Consider the following 15,608-nt stretch of genomic DNA (forward strand, 5'->3'; position numbering starts at 1 on the left):
TGAGACATTGGTATTTATTCCAAAATCTTACGAGATTGTTTTGTGTCGTAAACTGGCCAATAAATAAGTACATGACTATTGCATCCTCCAAACAGTAGAACACTGACTGTAGCTTTGAAACCTGTCTGTCCGCAACAATGGGTTACTAGTATAATCAATATCACCATATTGGGAGCACGATGCAATTAACCCATTCTGACCTGAGATCAGATTCATACGAGGTTTCCGCCGGACACACACTGGTCTGATGAACCCATTCTGACCTGAGATCAGATTCTAAAAATGTCAGTCGCTCTTCGATTTTTCAAAAATCGTATCGCGACACTCGGTGGCGCGATACGAGCTATGATATGATACGAGCTATGATATGATACGATATGAGCTTGTAGATCTGCTATTTTTAAATAGCTAAAGCATAACATGATGCTGACACCAAAATGGGTGCCCGGTCAGAATGGGTTAAGGCTGCAACTAACGATTATACTAGTTACTAAATACTATTATTTTCATAATCGATTAATCTGCCGATTATTTAAACGATGAATCGGATTATGACACTTATTTAGCCATCACCTTAAAAATATATTTTAGGTTATTTTAGATGTTCTAACTAACAAAAAAACATAATTCTTTCAAATTTTCATTTGATTAGCTGCCTTATTAGGCAGCCATTAAAAATAAAATAAAATAAATTTAAAATAATTAAAGCAACTCCTGGTGTCTTTAGGCTTATTCTGACATTTGATTAAAGAATAGCTACACATGTGCCAGTCTAGAAGGAACAGTACTCTTCTGAACTCAAATAGGTCATTTAAAAATACATATTCAAGCCATTATGTTTTGTTCTTGATACTATAATCGTTATGTTATGTGTCATATTTAGCTTTGCAGTCGCTACTTACTGTACAACTATCATCAGATTGTAAGGGAAGAGAGATGGATCACTCTTTAGTTTAGTTACACTTAACACTATGGTTACGTGGGAAATAAAGAACGTCTTGCTAGTACCTGCTAGCTAGCGGCGGTGGCTCAGGGGTAGAGTGCCTGGATGGTAACCGCAAGGTTGCCAGTTCGAACCCGGGCTCCCCCAGAGTTACTGTCGAAGTGTCCTTGAGCAAGACACTGAACCCCTAATTGCTCCCGATGTGCTAGTTGGTGCCTTGCATGGTTTCCGCTGCCATCGGTGTATGAATGTGTGTGTGAATGGGTGAATGTAATGCACAATCTCTGTAAAGCGCCTTGGATAAAGGCGCTATATAAATGCACCATTTACCATTTACCATTTACCTATGGTGTGCGGGCTCCATCCAATTCACTTAAGTGGGAAATCACCTATGATAAATTGGGAAAAAAAGTTGCCGATTTGATTAATCAATTACTAAATTAGTTGACAACTAATTGAATGATTCGATTACGATTAATCGCTGAATCGTTGCAGCCCTAGATGCAATATAGATATTGCGGGAGGAAATATCGTGATATATCGCAATAGAGATAGAGCCACAGTGAAGACAAACCTGGCTGGGGGATCACGGGATCCTTTGGCCTCGCCACGTCTTTGACCTCAGGACGCACGTGCCCATCTCCTGGGCAGACAGCGGAGCGGCCTCCTCCTCCACGGCCACCAGTTGGTACTGCGGGTGCTTCAGCTGCCCGGGAAGCTTCCGCATGCGCCCGACGGCCCTGGCCGCCGCGGCGCTGTTGTGCGCCGCCGCGCCCTGCGGCCGCAGCTCCCTGGCGGCGGCCGGACAGCCGGGGTCCAGCAGCAGCAGGGACAGGGTCCCGTCGCGCCTCTCCTCCACGCCCACCACGCTGCGGCTGTGGCCCTGGTGCTGCAGGTAGAGAGGGGGTCGGGAGGTCTGCGTGACGCGCAGACGCGTGTTATGTCCCCCAACGCCGCCGCCGCCGCGGGGAACATTTGTTGTGGGCGGCGTGGAGAGGGGAGTATAGCCCCGCAGCTCCCGGGCTCCTCCGAGGGCGCTCCGGGGATTAGCATGCTTGATCGGCGTCGGCCTGACAGGGCTTCTTCTCCTCTCCCCCGAGATCGGGCCTCCTCCTCGCAGGGCGGGCGAGGACGTCTGTGGCGTTGCGCGAGGGACGAGGAGGGGCGGCGGGCTGGCAGTGCCCGCATCCCCTCCGGCGCTTGAGGAGAAGTAGTTCTTCACCCACTCGAAGAGCCTGGGGTGGGTGGCGCCCGGGCCCGTGGCCTGGTGGAAGTCCAAAACCTGAGCCCTGACGCCCAGCGAGGTGAGGAGCACGTGGACCTCGGTGGCGCCGATCCAGGCTCGGCCTCCCCGCAGTCGCCCGCGCCCCTCGAAGCGGGACGCGCCCTGCGGGTCCAGGCCCTCCCGCCACGCCGCCTCGATCAGCGCCTGCAGCCGAGTGACGCTGGGGACGGCGGCCATCTTCTTCTCCGGCGGCAGGGACCGCAGGTGGCCGGCGAACGACCTCATGCGGAGCAGCGACGACAGCAACGTCTGGACGTTGCGGTAGCCGCAGCCCCAGCCTCTGTCCAGGTCCGACGCGCAGAAGTGGTCCGCCTCGGCGCTCAGCCACACGCGGGACAAGCAGTCCGCCCTGGCCTCCTGGTCCCTCCTCCTCCGGTAGTGCTCCAACAGGGAGCCGGTCACACCGCGTGTCCTGGTCCTGCCGTCGTCGTCGTCGTCGTCCATCACCGTCGTCCAGTTCCTGCTGTTGTTGTGAAAGTGGACCAGGAGTCCTCCTCGGGATGCGGTGGAGGCTTTAACCCCCTCCTGCTTCTTCTGATTGTGATAGCGTGACCCGTAGCCGTTCAAGCCAAAGAGCTGCGTCTTCTCGGGCCCCGCTGCCTTAATATGCTCGACCACCTGCGGGGGGGTCTCCTGCCAGGCCCCCCCCTGTAGGGGGGGCTCCTGCCAGGCCCCCCCCTGTAGGGGGGGCTCCTGCCGGGCCTCCCGCTCCCTACACCTCTGCTCCTCCGCGCTGCCGTACTCCCAGTGCAGGTCCACGTGCTCCTGCAGTATGGCGCCGTCCGGACAGACCAGGGAACACAGGGGACACTCGTAGCTCGCCTCCTCCTCCTCCTCCTCGCGTTCGGTGACGGCGGTGGCGGTCCGCTCTGCATGGGGGTGCTCAGGCTCGACCTGTGACCCCTGCGTCACATGGGAGGAGTCGCACCACGTCCGGGAACCCACGGGACTCGGGAAGCGGCCGAGGAATGTGTCGTCCTCGCTCATGGTCACGTTTCTCTGCACCGAATGGAAAGGCGGCGAGAGTCCCGGGGCCTTTCTATAGCACAATGGATGGTGACGTCATCGACACGTCACAGACTCCATCGGCTTTGGCCGCGTTGTTTCGGATTTGGTCGGCCTGGTCGGCAAAGAAAACGTTGACTGAGAACCAGTGACCAATGGCGGCTCTATCTTCTACATAGACTCGTATTGGCGAAGAGCATTGGGAAGAGGGACAAAGTCCTGGACCGGAAGTTGGAGTCAGGTAACAGCCCCCGCTTTAATGATCTTAAATCTCTTTTATTTAAGATCGTTTTGCGTTTAGTACTAGTACAACATTTTAGTTGTCACACTTTAACCCATTCTGAACGGGAACCCATGTTGGTGTTAGCACCTCGTTGAAAAAAATGTATCTCCAACTCCAGCTTGTCTCTCTCCAGGCTGCATGAACAGCGCTCCGTTTTCTACCCCCACCACGATGTCGTAAAAAAATCTGCTTCCTCTATGGCTCTGGATCAGGCTGAAGCCATGGCTAAATATGGAACCACGGTGTCATAAGATGACACACCATCACGGGGCGGGGTCGCGTGCATTAAGTCCACGAGACAACCTCCAGTCCGCCGGGCAGATCGATCAACTCAGATCCAGCTTACGACGCGCGGCCAGAGCCAGCCAGCCCCGTCATGTTCGCCAGGCGGCGTTGTCCCGTATACACGTTGTCACTGACCGCCGCGGCGGGGCTGTCTCTGTGCGGCCTGCTCCTCTCCGCCGCCGTGGACCAGGACTTCCCGCGGGGCTGTACGAGTGGCCGCGGCCTGTGTTACTACAGCCTGCTGCTGCCCGTCACCCTGCAGGTCTACGCATTCTGCCACCTGTGGAGCTGGGTGGGGATGGAACTATTCAGACACAACTAGGGATGGAGCTTGGTGGGGATGGAACTATTCAGACACAACTAGGGATGGAGCTGGGTGGGGATGGAACTATTCAGACACAACTAGGGATGGAGCTGGGTGGGGATGGAACTATTCAGACACAACTAGGATGGAGCTGGGTGGGGATGGAACTATTAAGACACAACTAGGGATGGAGCTGGGTGGGGATGGAACTATTCAGACACAACTAGGGATGGAGCTGGGTGGGGATGGAACTATTCAGACACAACTAGGATGGAGCTGGGTGGGGATGGAACTATTCAGACACAACTAGGATGGAGCTGGGTGGGGATGGAACTATTCAGAGACACAACTAGGATGGAGCTGGGTGGGGATGGAACTATTCAGACACAACTAGGGATGGAGCTGGGTGGGGATGGAACTATTCAGACACAACTAGGATGGAGCTGGGTGGGGATGGAACTATTCAGACACAACTAGGGATGGAGCTGGGTGGGCATGGAACTATTCAGAGACAACTAGGATGGAGCTGGGTGGGGATGGAACTATTCGGACACAACTAGGATGGAGCTGGGTGGGGATGGAACTATTCAGAGACACAACTAGGATGGAGCTGGGTGGGGATGGAACTATTCAGAGACACAACTAGGGATGGAGCTGGGTGGGGATGGAACTATTCAGACACAACTAGGATGGAGCTGGGTGGGGATGGAACTATTCAGACACAACTAGGATGGAGCTGGGTGGGGATGGAACTATTCAGACACAACTAGGATGGAGCTGGGTGGGGATGGAACTATTCAGAGACACAACTAGGATGGAGCTGGGTGGGGATGGAACTATTCAGACACAACTAGGGATGGAGCTGGGTGGGGATGGAACTATTCAGACACAACTAGGATGGAGCTGGGTGGGGATGGAACTATTCAGACACAACTAGGGATGGAGCTGGGTGGGCATGGAACTATTCAGAGACAACTAGGATGGAGCTGGGTGGGGATGGAACTATTCGGACACAACTAGGATGGAGCTGGGTGGGGATGGAACTATTCAGACACAACTAGGATGGAGCTGGGTGGGGATGGAACTATTCAGACACAACTAGGATGGAGCTGGGTGGGGATGGAACTATTCAGACACAACTAGGGATGGAGCTGGGTGGGGATGGAACTATTCAGACACAACTAGGATGGAGCTGGGTGGGGATGGAACTATTCAGACACAACTAGGATGGAGCTGGGTGGGGATGGAACTATTCAGACACAACTAGGGATGGAGCTGGGTGGGGATGGAACTATTCAGACACAACTAGGGATGGAGCTGGGTGGGCATGGAACTATTCAGAGACAACTAGGGATGGAGCTGGGTGGGGATGGAACTATTCAGACACAACTAGGGATGGAGCTGGGTGGGGATGGAACTATTCGGACACAACTAGGGATGGAGCTGGGTGGGGATGGAACTATTCAGACACAACTAGGATGGAGCTGGGTGGGCATAGAACTATTCAGAGACACAACTAGGATGGAGCTGGGTGGGCATAGAACTATTCAGACACAACTAGGATGGAGCTGGGTGGGGATGGAACTATTCAGACACAACTAGGATGGAGCTGGGTGGGCATAGAACTATTCAGAGACACAACTAGGATGGAGCTGGGTGGGCATGGAACTATTCAGAGACACAACTAGGATGGAGCTGGGTGGGCATGGAACTATTCAGAGACACAACTATGATGGAGCTGGGTGGGGATGGAACTATCCAGACACGACTAGGATGGAGCTGGGTGGGGATGGAACTATTCAGAGACACAACTAGGATGGAGCTGGGTGGGGATGGAACTATTCGGACACAACTAGGATGGAGCTGGGTGGGGATGGAACTATTCGGACACAACTAGGATGGAGCTGGGTGGGGATGGAACTATTCGGACACAACTAGGATGGAGCTGGGTGGGGATGGAACTATTCAGACACAACTAGAACTGCACTCTGTCGAGTGCATACTTGCTTGTTGCACACTAGTAGGCCATAAATGGCCAACTAGTGCGCAAGCAGAGCGCGCATGTAATGTTTTCGCCCGCTGTAAACTGCCAAATCTCAGTATCTCTGTGAAGGAATGTTTGAAATGATTAATGTTTAGATGTAATTATTTGCTACCTACTATACATGTAAACATTTAGTATTAAGTATGATTCTAGTTTCTATCTATATAAGAAATACTGTTTTATCGTTGTAGATATATTCTGGATCCCTTTTTTTTTCAGAGAAAAATAAATCACTTATATGTGTTGAAAAAAAAAGGTATATAAACTGAATTAAAATATGTTATACAGTATACTTTTTCTGTAAACGGTGGAATCTCAATATCTCTGTGAAGGAACATTTGAAATGTGTAATTATTAGGTGTAACTATTTACTACCTATCTAATTTATGTATGTAAACGCCTATAAAAAAAAGTATATAAACTGAATTAAAATTTTAATTTTAATTTTAAATCTATTTCATGTTAGACTATAGTGATATTAATACTAAATCATGGTCAGAGTAATATGTGTCTCTAACTTCAATTTCTATAATAATACTTTCACATTTGTTAAAATATACATGATCTAAAATATTTCCGTAATCTGTAGTTGGATTTGTATTTAATTGTTTAAAGCCTAATTTTGACATGTAGGTCTTTATACTTCTTTCTATCTTAGTATTATGGTCTTCATTGAAATCTCCTATTATCAAAATTGCAGAAGTCGGAGATGATATATACTGTACCATGTATTCGAGAAATGTGTTTAATTTTGAAAGCTCTGTTTTAGGTGATCTGTACATAAGAATGGTATATAGATTTTTATCTTTTACATGTATACATATATGTTCTACTTTCTCTAATATCCTGCTTTCAGTTGGAATTTCTTCAATGGAAATATCTTCTTTTATAGCAAACATAACTCCCCCACCTATATATTTTTCTCTATATCTTTTCCTCATCCGCAGAAAAACATCAAATCTGTGCCCGTATTGCTGGATCAATGATGACGAAATGACCATATTTCTTACGTCATCATTTAGAGCTAGTCATACACGTATTTCTTACGTCATCATTTAGAGCTAGTCATACATCAAATCTGTACCCATATTGCTGGACCAATGATGACGAAATGACCATATTTCTTACATACACACCACGTACTCTAGTCCCAGCAGATCAGGCACAATTTGGTAAATTATTCTTTTATTGATTATGTATATAGTGTACGTATGACTAGCTCTAAATGATGACGTAAGAAATATATATAGTATATATATAGTATACTGTATAAAGTGTGTAGTTGTAAGTTGATTAGCGGTATTCTGTGGTCACTTTGGTCCAAAAACCGTGACAGCCGTTCCGCCATTTCAGGACCCCCCCAGAAAAACATCAAATCTGTGCCCGTATTGCTGGACCAATGATGACGAAATGACCATATTTCTTACGTCATCATTTAGAGCTAGTCATACACGTATTTCTTACGTCATCATTTAGAGCTAGTCATACACATACACACACATTTGAGGCTTACGCAGAAAAACATCAAATCTGTGTCCGTATTGCTGGATCAATGATGACGAAATGACCATATTTCTTACGTCATCATTTAGAGCTAGTCATACACGTATTTCTTACGTCATAATTTAGAGCTAGTCATACATCAAATCTGTGCCCGTATTGCTGGACCAATGATGACGAAATGACCATATTTCTTACATACACACCACGTACTCTGGTCCCAGCAGATCAGGCACAATTTGGTAAATTATCTTTTATTGATTATGTATATAGTATACGTATGACTAGCTCTAAATGATGACGTAAGAAATATATATAGTATATATATATAGTATATAGGCATATACTATATATGTATACATATATACTCTATACTCTATACTGTATAAAGTGTGTAGTTGTAAGTTGATTAGCGGTATTCTGTGGTCACTTTGGTCCAAAAACCGTGACAGCCGTTCCGCCATTTCAGGACCCCCCCAGAAAAACATCAAATCTGTGCCCGTATTGCTGGACCAATGATGACGAAATGACCATATTTCTTACGTCATCATTTAGAGCTAGTCATACACGTATGTGTATGACTAGCTCTAAATGATGACGTAAGAAATACGTGTATGACTAGCTCTAAATGATGACGTAAGAAATATGGTCATTTCGTCATCATTGGTCCAGCAATACGGGCACAGATTTGATGTTTTTCTGGGGGGGTCCTGAAATGGCGGAACGGCTGTCACGACAAATGGACCAGGCCGATCACATTACTTGCGCGCTCTGCTTGCGCAAGTAACTAGGATGGAGCTGGGTGGGGATGGAACTATTCAGACACAACTAGGATGGAGCTGGATGGGGATGGAACTATTCAGACACAACTAGGATGGAGCTGGGTGGGGATGGAACTATTCAGACACAACTAGGATGGAGCTGGGTGGGGATGGAACTATTCAGACACAACTAGGATGGAGCTGGGTGGGGATGGAACTATTCAGACACAACTAGGATGGAGCTGGGTGGGGATGGAACTATTCAGACACAACTAGGGATGGAGCTGGGTGGGGATGGAACTATTCAGACACAACTAGGATGGAGCTGGGTGGGGATGGAACTATTCAGACACAACTAGGATGGAGCTGGGTGGGGATGGAACTATTCAGACACAACTAGGATGGAGCTGGGTGGGGATGGAACTATTCAGACACAACTAGGATGGAGCTGGGTGGGGATTGAACTATTCAGACACAACTAGGATGGAGCTGGGTGGGGATGGAACTATTCAGACACAACTAGGATGGAGCTGGGTGGGGATGGAACTATTCAGACACAACTAGGGATGGAGCTGGGTGGGGATGGAACTATTCAGACACAACTAGGGATGGAGCTGGGTGGGGATGGAACTATTCAGACACAACTAGGATGGAGCTGGGTGGGGATGGAACTATTCAGACACAACTAGGATGGAGCTGGGTGGGGATTCTGATTGGCCAGTATGAGATGATGCATGATGATGATGTACGATGATAAGAGTGCCTCTCACTTCACACGGGTGTGACTTGTGACATCCGACGAAGCCATATATGGGCATGCCATTCTGTCACTATGATGTAACCTTAGTCCACGTCTCCATATATGGGCATGCCATTCTGTCACTATGATGTAACCTTAGTCCACGTCTCCATATATGGGGATGCCATTCTGTCACTATGATGTAACCTTAGTCCACGTCTCCAATTTAAACCGTTATGTCTCTTGATAATCTCACTCTGTGCTGAAAACCCCCATAACGAAATTATGAATCTAGTCACCCCCGGGAAGAACCCTTTCGCTGAAACGCGTGACGCGATGACGACGGACGAGGACGAGCCTTCGTTCAGCGACCCCGAGGACTTCGTGGACGAGGTGACGGACGAGGAGCTCCTGGGCAACCTCCTGCGGGACCGTCCCGGCAAGCCGGAGCGCGCCGAGGCCAGCTGTGTGGTGGTGGACAACGTGCCCCAGGTGGGGCCCGAGCGCCTGGACAAGCTGAAGAAGACCATGCTCAGGATCTTCTCCCAGTTCGGCACCGTCGTCTCCGACTCCTACCCGGAGACGGAGGCCGGCGTCACCAAGGGCTACGCCTTCCTGGAGTATGCCACGCCGGCGGAGGCGTGCAAGGCCGCCGCTACCGCCAACGGCCTCAAGCACCGGCAGCACACGTTCGCCGTTTCCACACTCACCGACTTCGACCGCTACATGACGGAGAGCGAGAGCGCCGACTGGGAGCCCTCCGAGGAGACGCAGCCCTTGAGGGACACGGGCGACCTGCAGCACTGGCTCCTGGACCCGGACAGCTGCGACCAGTACAGCGTGGTCTACGAGGGCGGGCAGAGGACGGCCGTCTTCTGCTGCAACGTGGACGGCGCGGCGGCCGCGGCGGGAGGGGAGCCGCTGGCGCTCGAGGACCGGCAGATGTGGACCGAGTCCTACGTGCGCTGGTCCCCGCGCGGCACGTACCTGGCGACCTTCCACCCGCGGCATGGCGTGAAGCTCTGGGGTGGCGAAAGCTTCAAGCAGATCCAGCGGTTCAAACACCAGGGCGTGACGCTGGCCGACTTCTCCCCCTGCGAGAGGTACGTGGTGACCTACCAGCCTCCGCCGCCCGCCGACTCCAAGGAGGATCCGCCGCCGACCGTCGTCAACGTCTGGGACATCAGGTCCGGTGTGATGAAGACAACGCTCCAGTGTGATAGCGCCGCGCACACGCACTGGCCCATCCTGAAGTGGAGCCACGACGGGAGGTACGTGGCCAGGATGAGCCAGGACGCGCTGTGCATCTACGAGACGCCGTCCATGGGGCTGCTCGACAAGAAGAGCATGAAGATCGTCGGCGTCAAGGACTTCTCGTGGTCTCCCGCCGACAACGTCCTGGCGTTCTGGGTGCCGTCCTTGGACAACGAGATCCCGGCCAGGGTGGCCCTGGTGCAGATCCCCTCGCGCCAGGAGATCGCCGCCCGCAAGGCCTTCAACATCGTCGACTGCAAGCTGCACTGGCAGCGCAACGGCGACTACCTCTGCGTGAAGGTGGACAAGCGGCCCAAGGGGACGCAGGGCATCGTCACCCACTTCGAGATCTTCCGCACGAGGGAGAAGCTGGTGCCCGTCGACGTGGTGGAGATGAAGGAGAGCGTGGTGACGTTTGCGCTGGAGCCCAACGGCAGCCGCCTGGCCGTGGTCCACGGCTACAGCGCCTCCATCTACCACATCAAGAGCAACGGCGGCAGCGTGGAGCTGCTGAAGACCTTCGCCACGCAGCAGGCCAACGCCATCTTCTGGAGCCCGCGGGGGCAGTTCCTGGTGCTGGCGGGCCTCCAGGGCGGCGGCATGAACGGCCAGCTGGCCTTCCTGGACACGTCCGACTGCACCATGATGAACACGGGCGAGCACTACACGGCGGGCGAGGTGGAGTGGGACCCCACGGGCCGCTACGTGGTCACCTCGGTGTCGTGGTGGCAGAACAAGGTGGACACGGCCTACTGGCTGTGGAGCTTCCAGGGCCGCCTGCTCCAGAAGAACAGCAAGGAGCGCTTCTGCCAGATGCTGTGGCGGCCGCGGCCGCCCACGCTGCTCAGCGACGGGGAGGTCGCCGCCATCGGCAAGGACCTGAGGCGCTACTCCAAGATCTTCGAGCAGAAGGACCGCCTGAGCCAGTCCAAGGCCTCCAAGGAGCAGGTGGACCGGCGGCGGGACGCCGTGGACCAGTACCGGCTGTACCGCCAGAGCGCCGGCAAGGAGCACGGCCAGCGGAGGGACCTCCGCCTCAGGCTGCGAGGAAACGTGGACACCGACCGGCCGGACGGCGGCGGCGGCGGCGACACCGGCGACTGGGAGGAGGAGACCATGGAGTTCTTTGTCGGCGAAGAGCGGATTCCTCTCTGAGATCTCTGCCAGTGTCCCTGTATACCACTCGACTCAAGAGATCTGAGATCTGCCAGTATCTCTCTGAGATCTCTGTCAGTATCCCTGTACCACTCGACTCAAGAGATCTGAGATCTGCCAGTATCCCTGTCAGTAAAAAAAAAGCGGAAAGCGACAAAAGCGACAAAATCGGAAAGCGACAAAATCGGAAAGCGACAAAAGCGACAAAATCGGAAAGCGACAAAAGCGACAAAATCGGAAAGCGACAAAAGCGACAAAATCGGAAAGCGACAAAAGCGGAAAGCGACAAAATCGGAAAGCGACAAAAGCGACAAAATCGGAAAGCGACAAAAGCGGAAAGCGACAAAATCGGAAAGCGACAAAAGCGACAAAATCGGAAAGCGACAAAATCGGAAAGCGACAAAAGCGACAAAATCGGAAAGCGACAAAAGCGACAAAATCGGAAAGCGACAAAAGCGAAAAAATCGGAAAGCGACAAAAGCGGAAAGCGACAAAATCGGAAAGCGACAAAAGCGACAAAATCGGAAAGCGACAAAATCGGAAAGCGACAAAATCGGAAAGATTCAATTCACTCTGAGATCTCTGCCATGCAGAATCACTGCGTGAAAAGTTAACGGGCAATTAGTGGGCACTAGATTTAGCCTGTATACCTCAAGTTTAGCAGCATATACAGTTAACCCATTCTGACCTGAGATCAGATTCATACGAGGTTTCCACTGGACACACACTGGTCTGATTAACCCATTCTGACCTGAGATCAGATTAAAAAAAAAAGTCAGTCGTTCTTCGATAAATAAATAAATAGCAGACCTACAAGCTCGTAGCGCTATGAGCTTGTAGATCTGCTATTTTTTCAATAGCTAAAGCATAACATGATGCTAACACCAAAATGGGTTCCTGTTCAGAATGGGTTTAATATACGGTAATATACAGGTGTGATGGTACAAATTTGGAGTTTCCTGGAGTTTCCTGGAAAGTTTAACGGGAGTTTCCTGGAGTTTTCCACTGATATAGAAACATAGGGTTTTTCAGAAAACTGTCATGATTTAGAAGACATTTTGTAGAATCTGGCCCTCAGTCCTAAATGTGTTAAATAGACACTAGTGCTTTCTATAGGCTATGATTTGGGGCCCTAAAGATGAATACAAAATCAATATCAACATATTAATACTGTTCAATACTTAGATAGGGAGGGGGTGAAAGGCAGTTTCTGCTGTCAAAATCTGACCCACGCATGTCAAAAAACACTTTGTGTTTGAAATAGACACTCGTGCTTTCTACGGTGTGATTTGGGCCTCTAAGGATGCATACAAAATGAATATCAACATCCTAATACTGTTCAATAATTAGTCTAGATAAGGAGGGGGTGAAATTATGACTCCCCAGTCAAAAAACACTTTGTGTTTGAAATAGACACTCATGGTTTGGGGCCCTATAAGAATGAATACAAAATGCATATCAACATCTTAATACTGTCCAATACTTCGACACAGAGGGGGGTGAAATTATGTTACTGCCGTCAAAATATGACTCCCCAGTCAATAATAAAAATGGTAACACTTGCTATGCATCCCAAATAAGCTTCATAACGTGTTATGATGAAGTTCATTATTTTTTATAATCATGAACTTTTTAAAATAATTTGACATTCATAATTATTTATTATAAATGTTTGAGAAAATTATATTGTCTTATAATATTTTTTATAATGCGTTATAAACATGGAATACATAGCTTATGAAATATTATAATACTTGATATTATAATGACTTATAATATCAAGTATTATAATTTATAATGTGTTATGATTAAGGTTATAAAGCATTATGATTATTTATGAGCGCTTATAAATATAATTATACATGGTTATGAGAAGATTATAAGTGTGTTCATAATGCGTTATTACAAACATGCATAGCACGTGTTACCGAATTCTCTTCCGGGCTTCCTCATGAAAGGATCGCTCCGTAGGGTTTATTCACATCGCCGTCTCTTACGTACAGTAACAGCGTTTATTCTTACAGGAAGTAACAGGGTTTATTCTTACGGGAAGTAACAGGGTTTCTTTTTACGGGAAGTAACATGGTTTCTTCTTACGGGAAGTAACATGGTTTCTTCTTACGGGAAGTAACAGGGTTTATTCTTACGGGAAGTACCATGGTTTCTTTTTACGGGAAGTAACATGGTTTCTTCTTACGGGAAGTAACAGGGTTTATTCTTACAGGAAGTAACAGGGTTTATTCTTACGGGAAGTAACAGGGTTTCTTTTTACGGGAAGTAACATGGTTTCTTCTTACGGGAAGTAACATGGTTTCTTCTTACGGGAAGTAACAGGGTTTATTCTTACGGGAAGTAACAGGGTTTCTTTTTACGGGAAGTAACATGGTTTCTTCTTACGGGAAGTATTGGGTTTCTCTTTACGGGAAGTAACATGGTTTCTTCTTACGGGAAGTAACATGGTTTCTTCTTACGGGAAGTAACAGGGTTTCTTCTTACGGGAAGTAACATGGTTTCTTCTTACGGGAAGTAACAGGGTTTCTTCTTACGGGAAGTAACAGGGTTTCTTCTTACGGGAAGTAACAGGGTTTCTTCTTACGGGAAGTAACATGGTTTCTTCTTACGGGAAGTAACAGGGTTTCTTCTTACGGGAAGTAACAGGGTTTATTTTTACGGGAAGTAACAGGGTTTCTTTTTACGGGAAGTAACATGGTTTCTTCTTACGGGAAGTAACATGGTTTCTTCTTACGGGAAGTACCATGGTTTCTTCTTAGGGAAGTAACAGGGTTTCTCTTTACGGGAAGTAACATGGTTTCTTCTTACAGGAAGTAACATGGTTTCTTTTTACGGGAAGTAACATGGTTTCTTCTTACGGGAAGTAACATGGTTTCTTCTTACGGGAAGTAACAGGGTTTCTTCTTACGGGAAGTAACAGGGTTTCTTCTTACGGGAAGTAACAGGGTTTCTTCTTACGGGAAGTAACAGGGTTACTTCTTACGGGAAGTAACATGATTTCTTCTTACAGGAAGTAACATGGTTTCTTCTTACGGGAAGTAACAGGGTTTCTTCTTACGGGAAGTAACAGGGTTTCTTCTTACGGGAAGTAACAGGGTTTCTTCTTACGGGAAGTAACAGGGTTTCTTCTTACGGGAAGTAACATGATTTCTTCTTACGGGAAGTAACAGGGTTTCTTCTTACGGGAAGTAGCAGGGTTTCTTCTTACGGGAAGTAGCAGGGTTTCTTCTTACGGGAAGTAACATGGTTTCTTCTTACGGGAAGTAACATGGTTTCTTCTTACTGGAAGTAAGAGGGTTTCTTCTTACGGGAAGTAACAGGGTTTCTTCTTACGGGAAGTAACATGGTTTCTTCTTACGGGAAGTAGCAGGGTTTCTTCTCACGGGAAGTAACAGGGTTTCTTCACGTTGACGCCGTACTCGGCGAGGGCGGGGGTCAGGTCCTCCAAGGTCAGCGTGTACTTCCTGTCCCTCGCCGCCCTATTGGTCGTCCTGGAGGAGGCCCCGCCTCCACCGCCGGCCGCCACGACGGACGACGAGGCCTTCATCTTGCAGTGCTGCAGCGCGTCATTGGCCACGTCCGAGATGAACTTCTGCGAGGCCAGCGAGATGAGGCGGAGGATCCTGGGGTCGGACGCCTCGAAGCCGGCCCGGTTCAGGTAGTAGCCGGTGACGGCGTCGGGGATGGTGGGCGTGTAGTCCTCCAGCTGCATGACCAGGTCGGCCAGGGGAGTCGACGCGGCGACCGCCTCCGGCCTCGTCGAGTCATCGTCCTCCTCCTCCTCCTCGTCCTCCTCGGCATCTCCGGGAGCGTCCGCGGCGGTGCCATCGTCGTCCGAGTCGTCGTGCGGGGCTGCTGCCGCCGCGTCGGGGGAGGCGGACGCGGTACTGGGCACGGGCGTGTCCGTTTGGGGGGCCTCTACCGGTGCAGGTGCGTTTGATGATGATGGGCTCGCCGTGGCCGGTGAGGCTGGTTCGCTAGCCACGTCGGCGGACACGTGCGTGTCCATCGCAGACACTTCCGTATCCACGGTGGGTA

At 49.7% G+C, this 15,608-nt stretch overlaps 1 protein-coding gene across 1 annotated transcript; it reads left to right on the forward strand.

The window, feature by feature from the left end:
- Positions 1-9,485: 9,485 nt before the first annotated feature.
- Positions 9,486-11,558, forward strand: LOC310878508 (eukaryotic translation initiation factor 3 subunit B-like; the record flags this gene model as incomplete). Its single annotated transcript, XM_083792837.1, has 1 exon — positions 9,486-11,558. The coding sequence occupies one exon, from the start codon at positions 9,486-9,488 to the stop codon at positions 11,556-11,558; it is 2,073 nt and encodes a 690-aa protein (XP_083648963.1).
- Positions 11,559-15,608: the final 4,050 nt, after the last annotated feature.

This window comes from Protomyctophum parallelum, assembly GCF_964188405.1.
Source record: "Protomyctophum parallelum genome assembly, chromosome: 20".
Taxonomy (NCBI): Eukaryota; Metazoa; Chordata; class Actinopteri; order Myctophiformes; family Myctophidae; genus Protomyctophum; species Protomyctophum parallelum.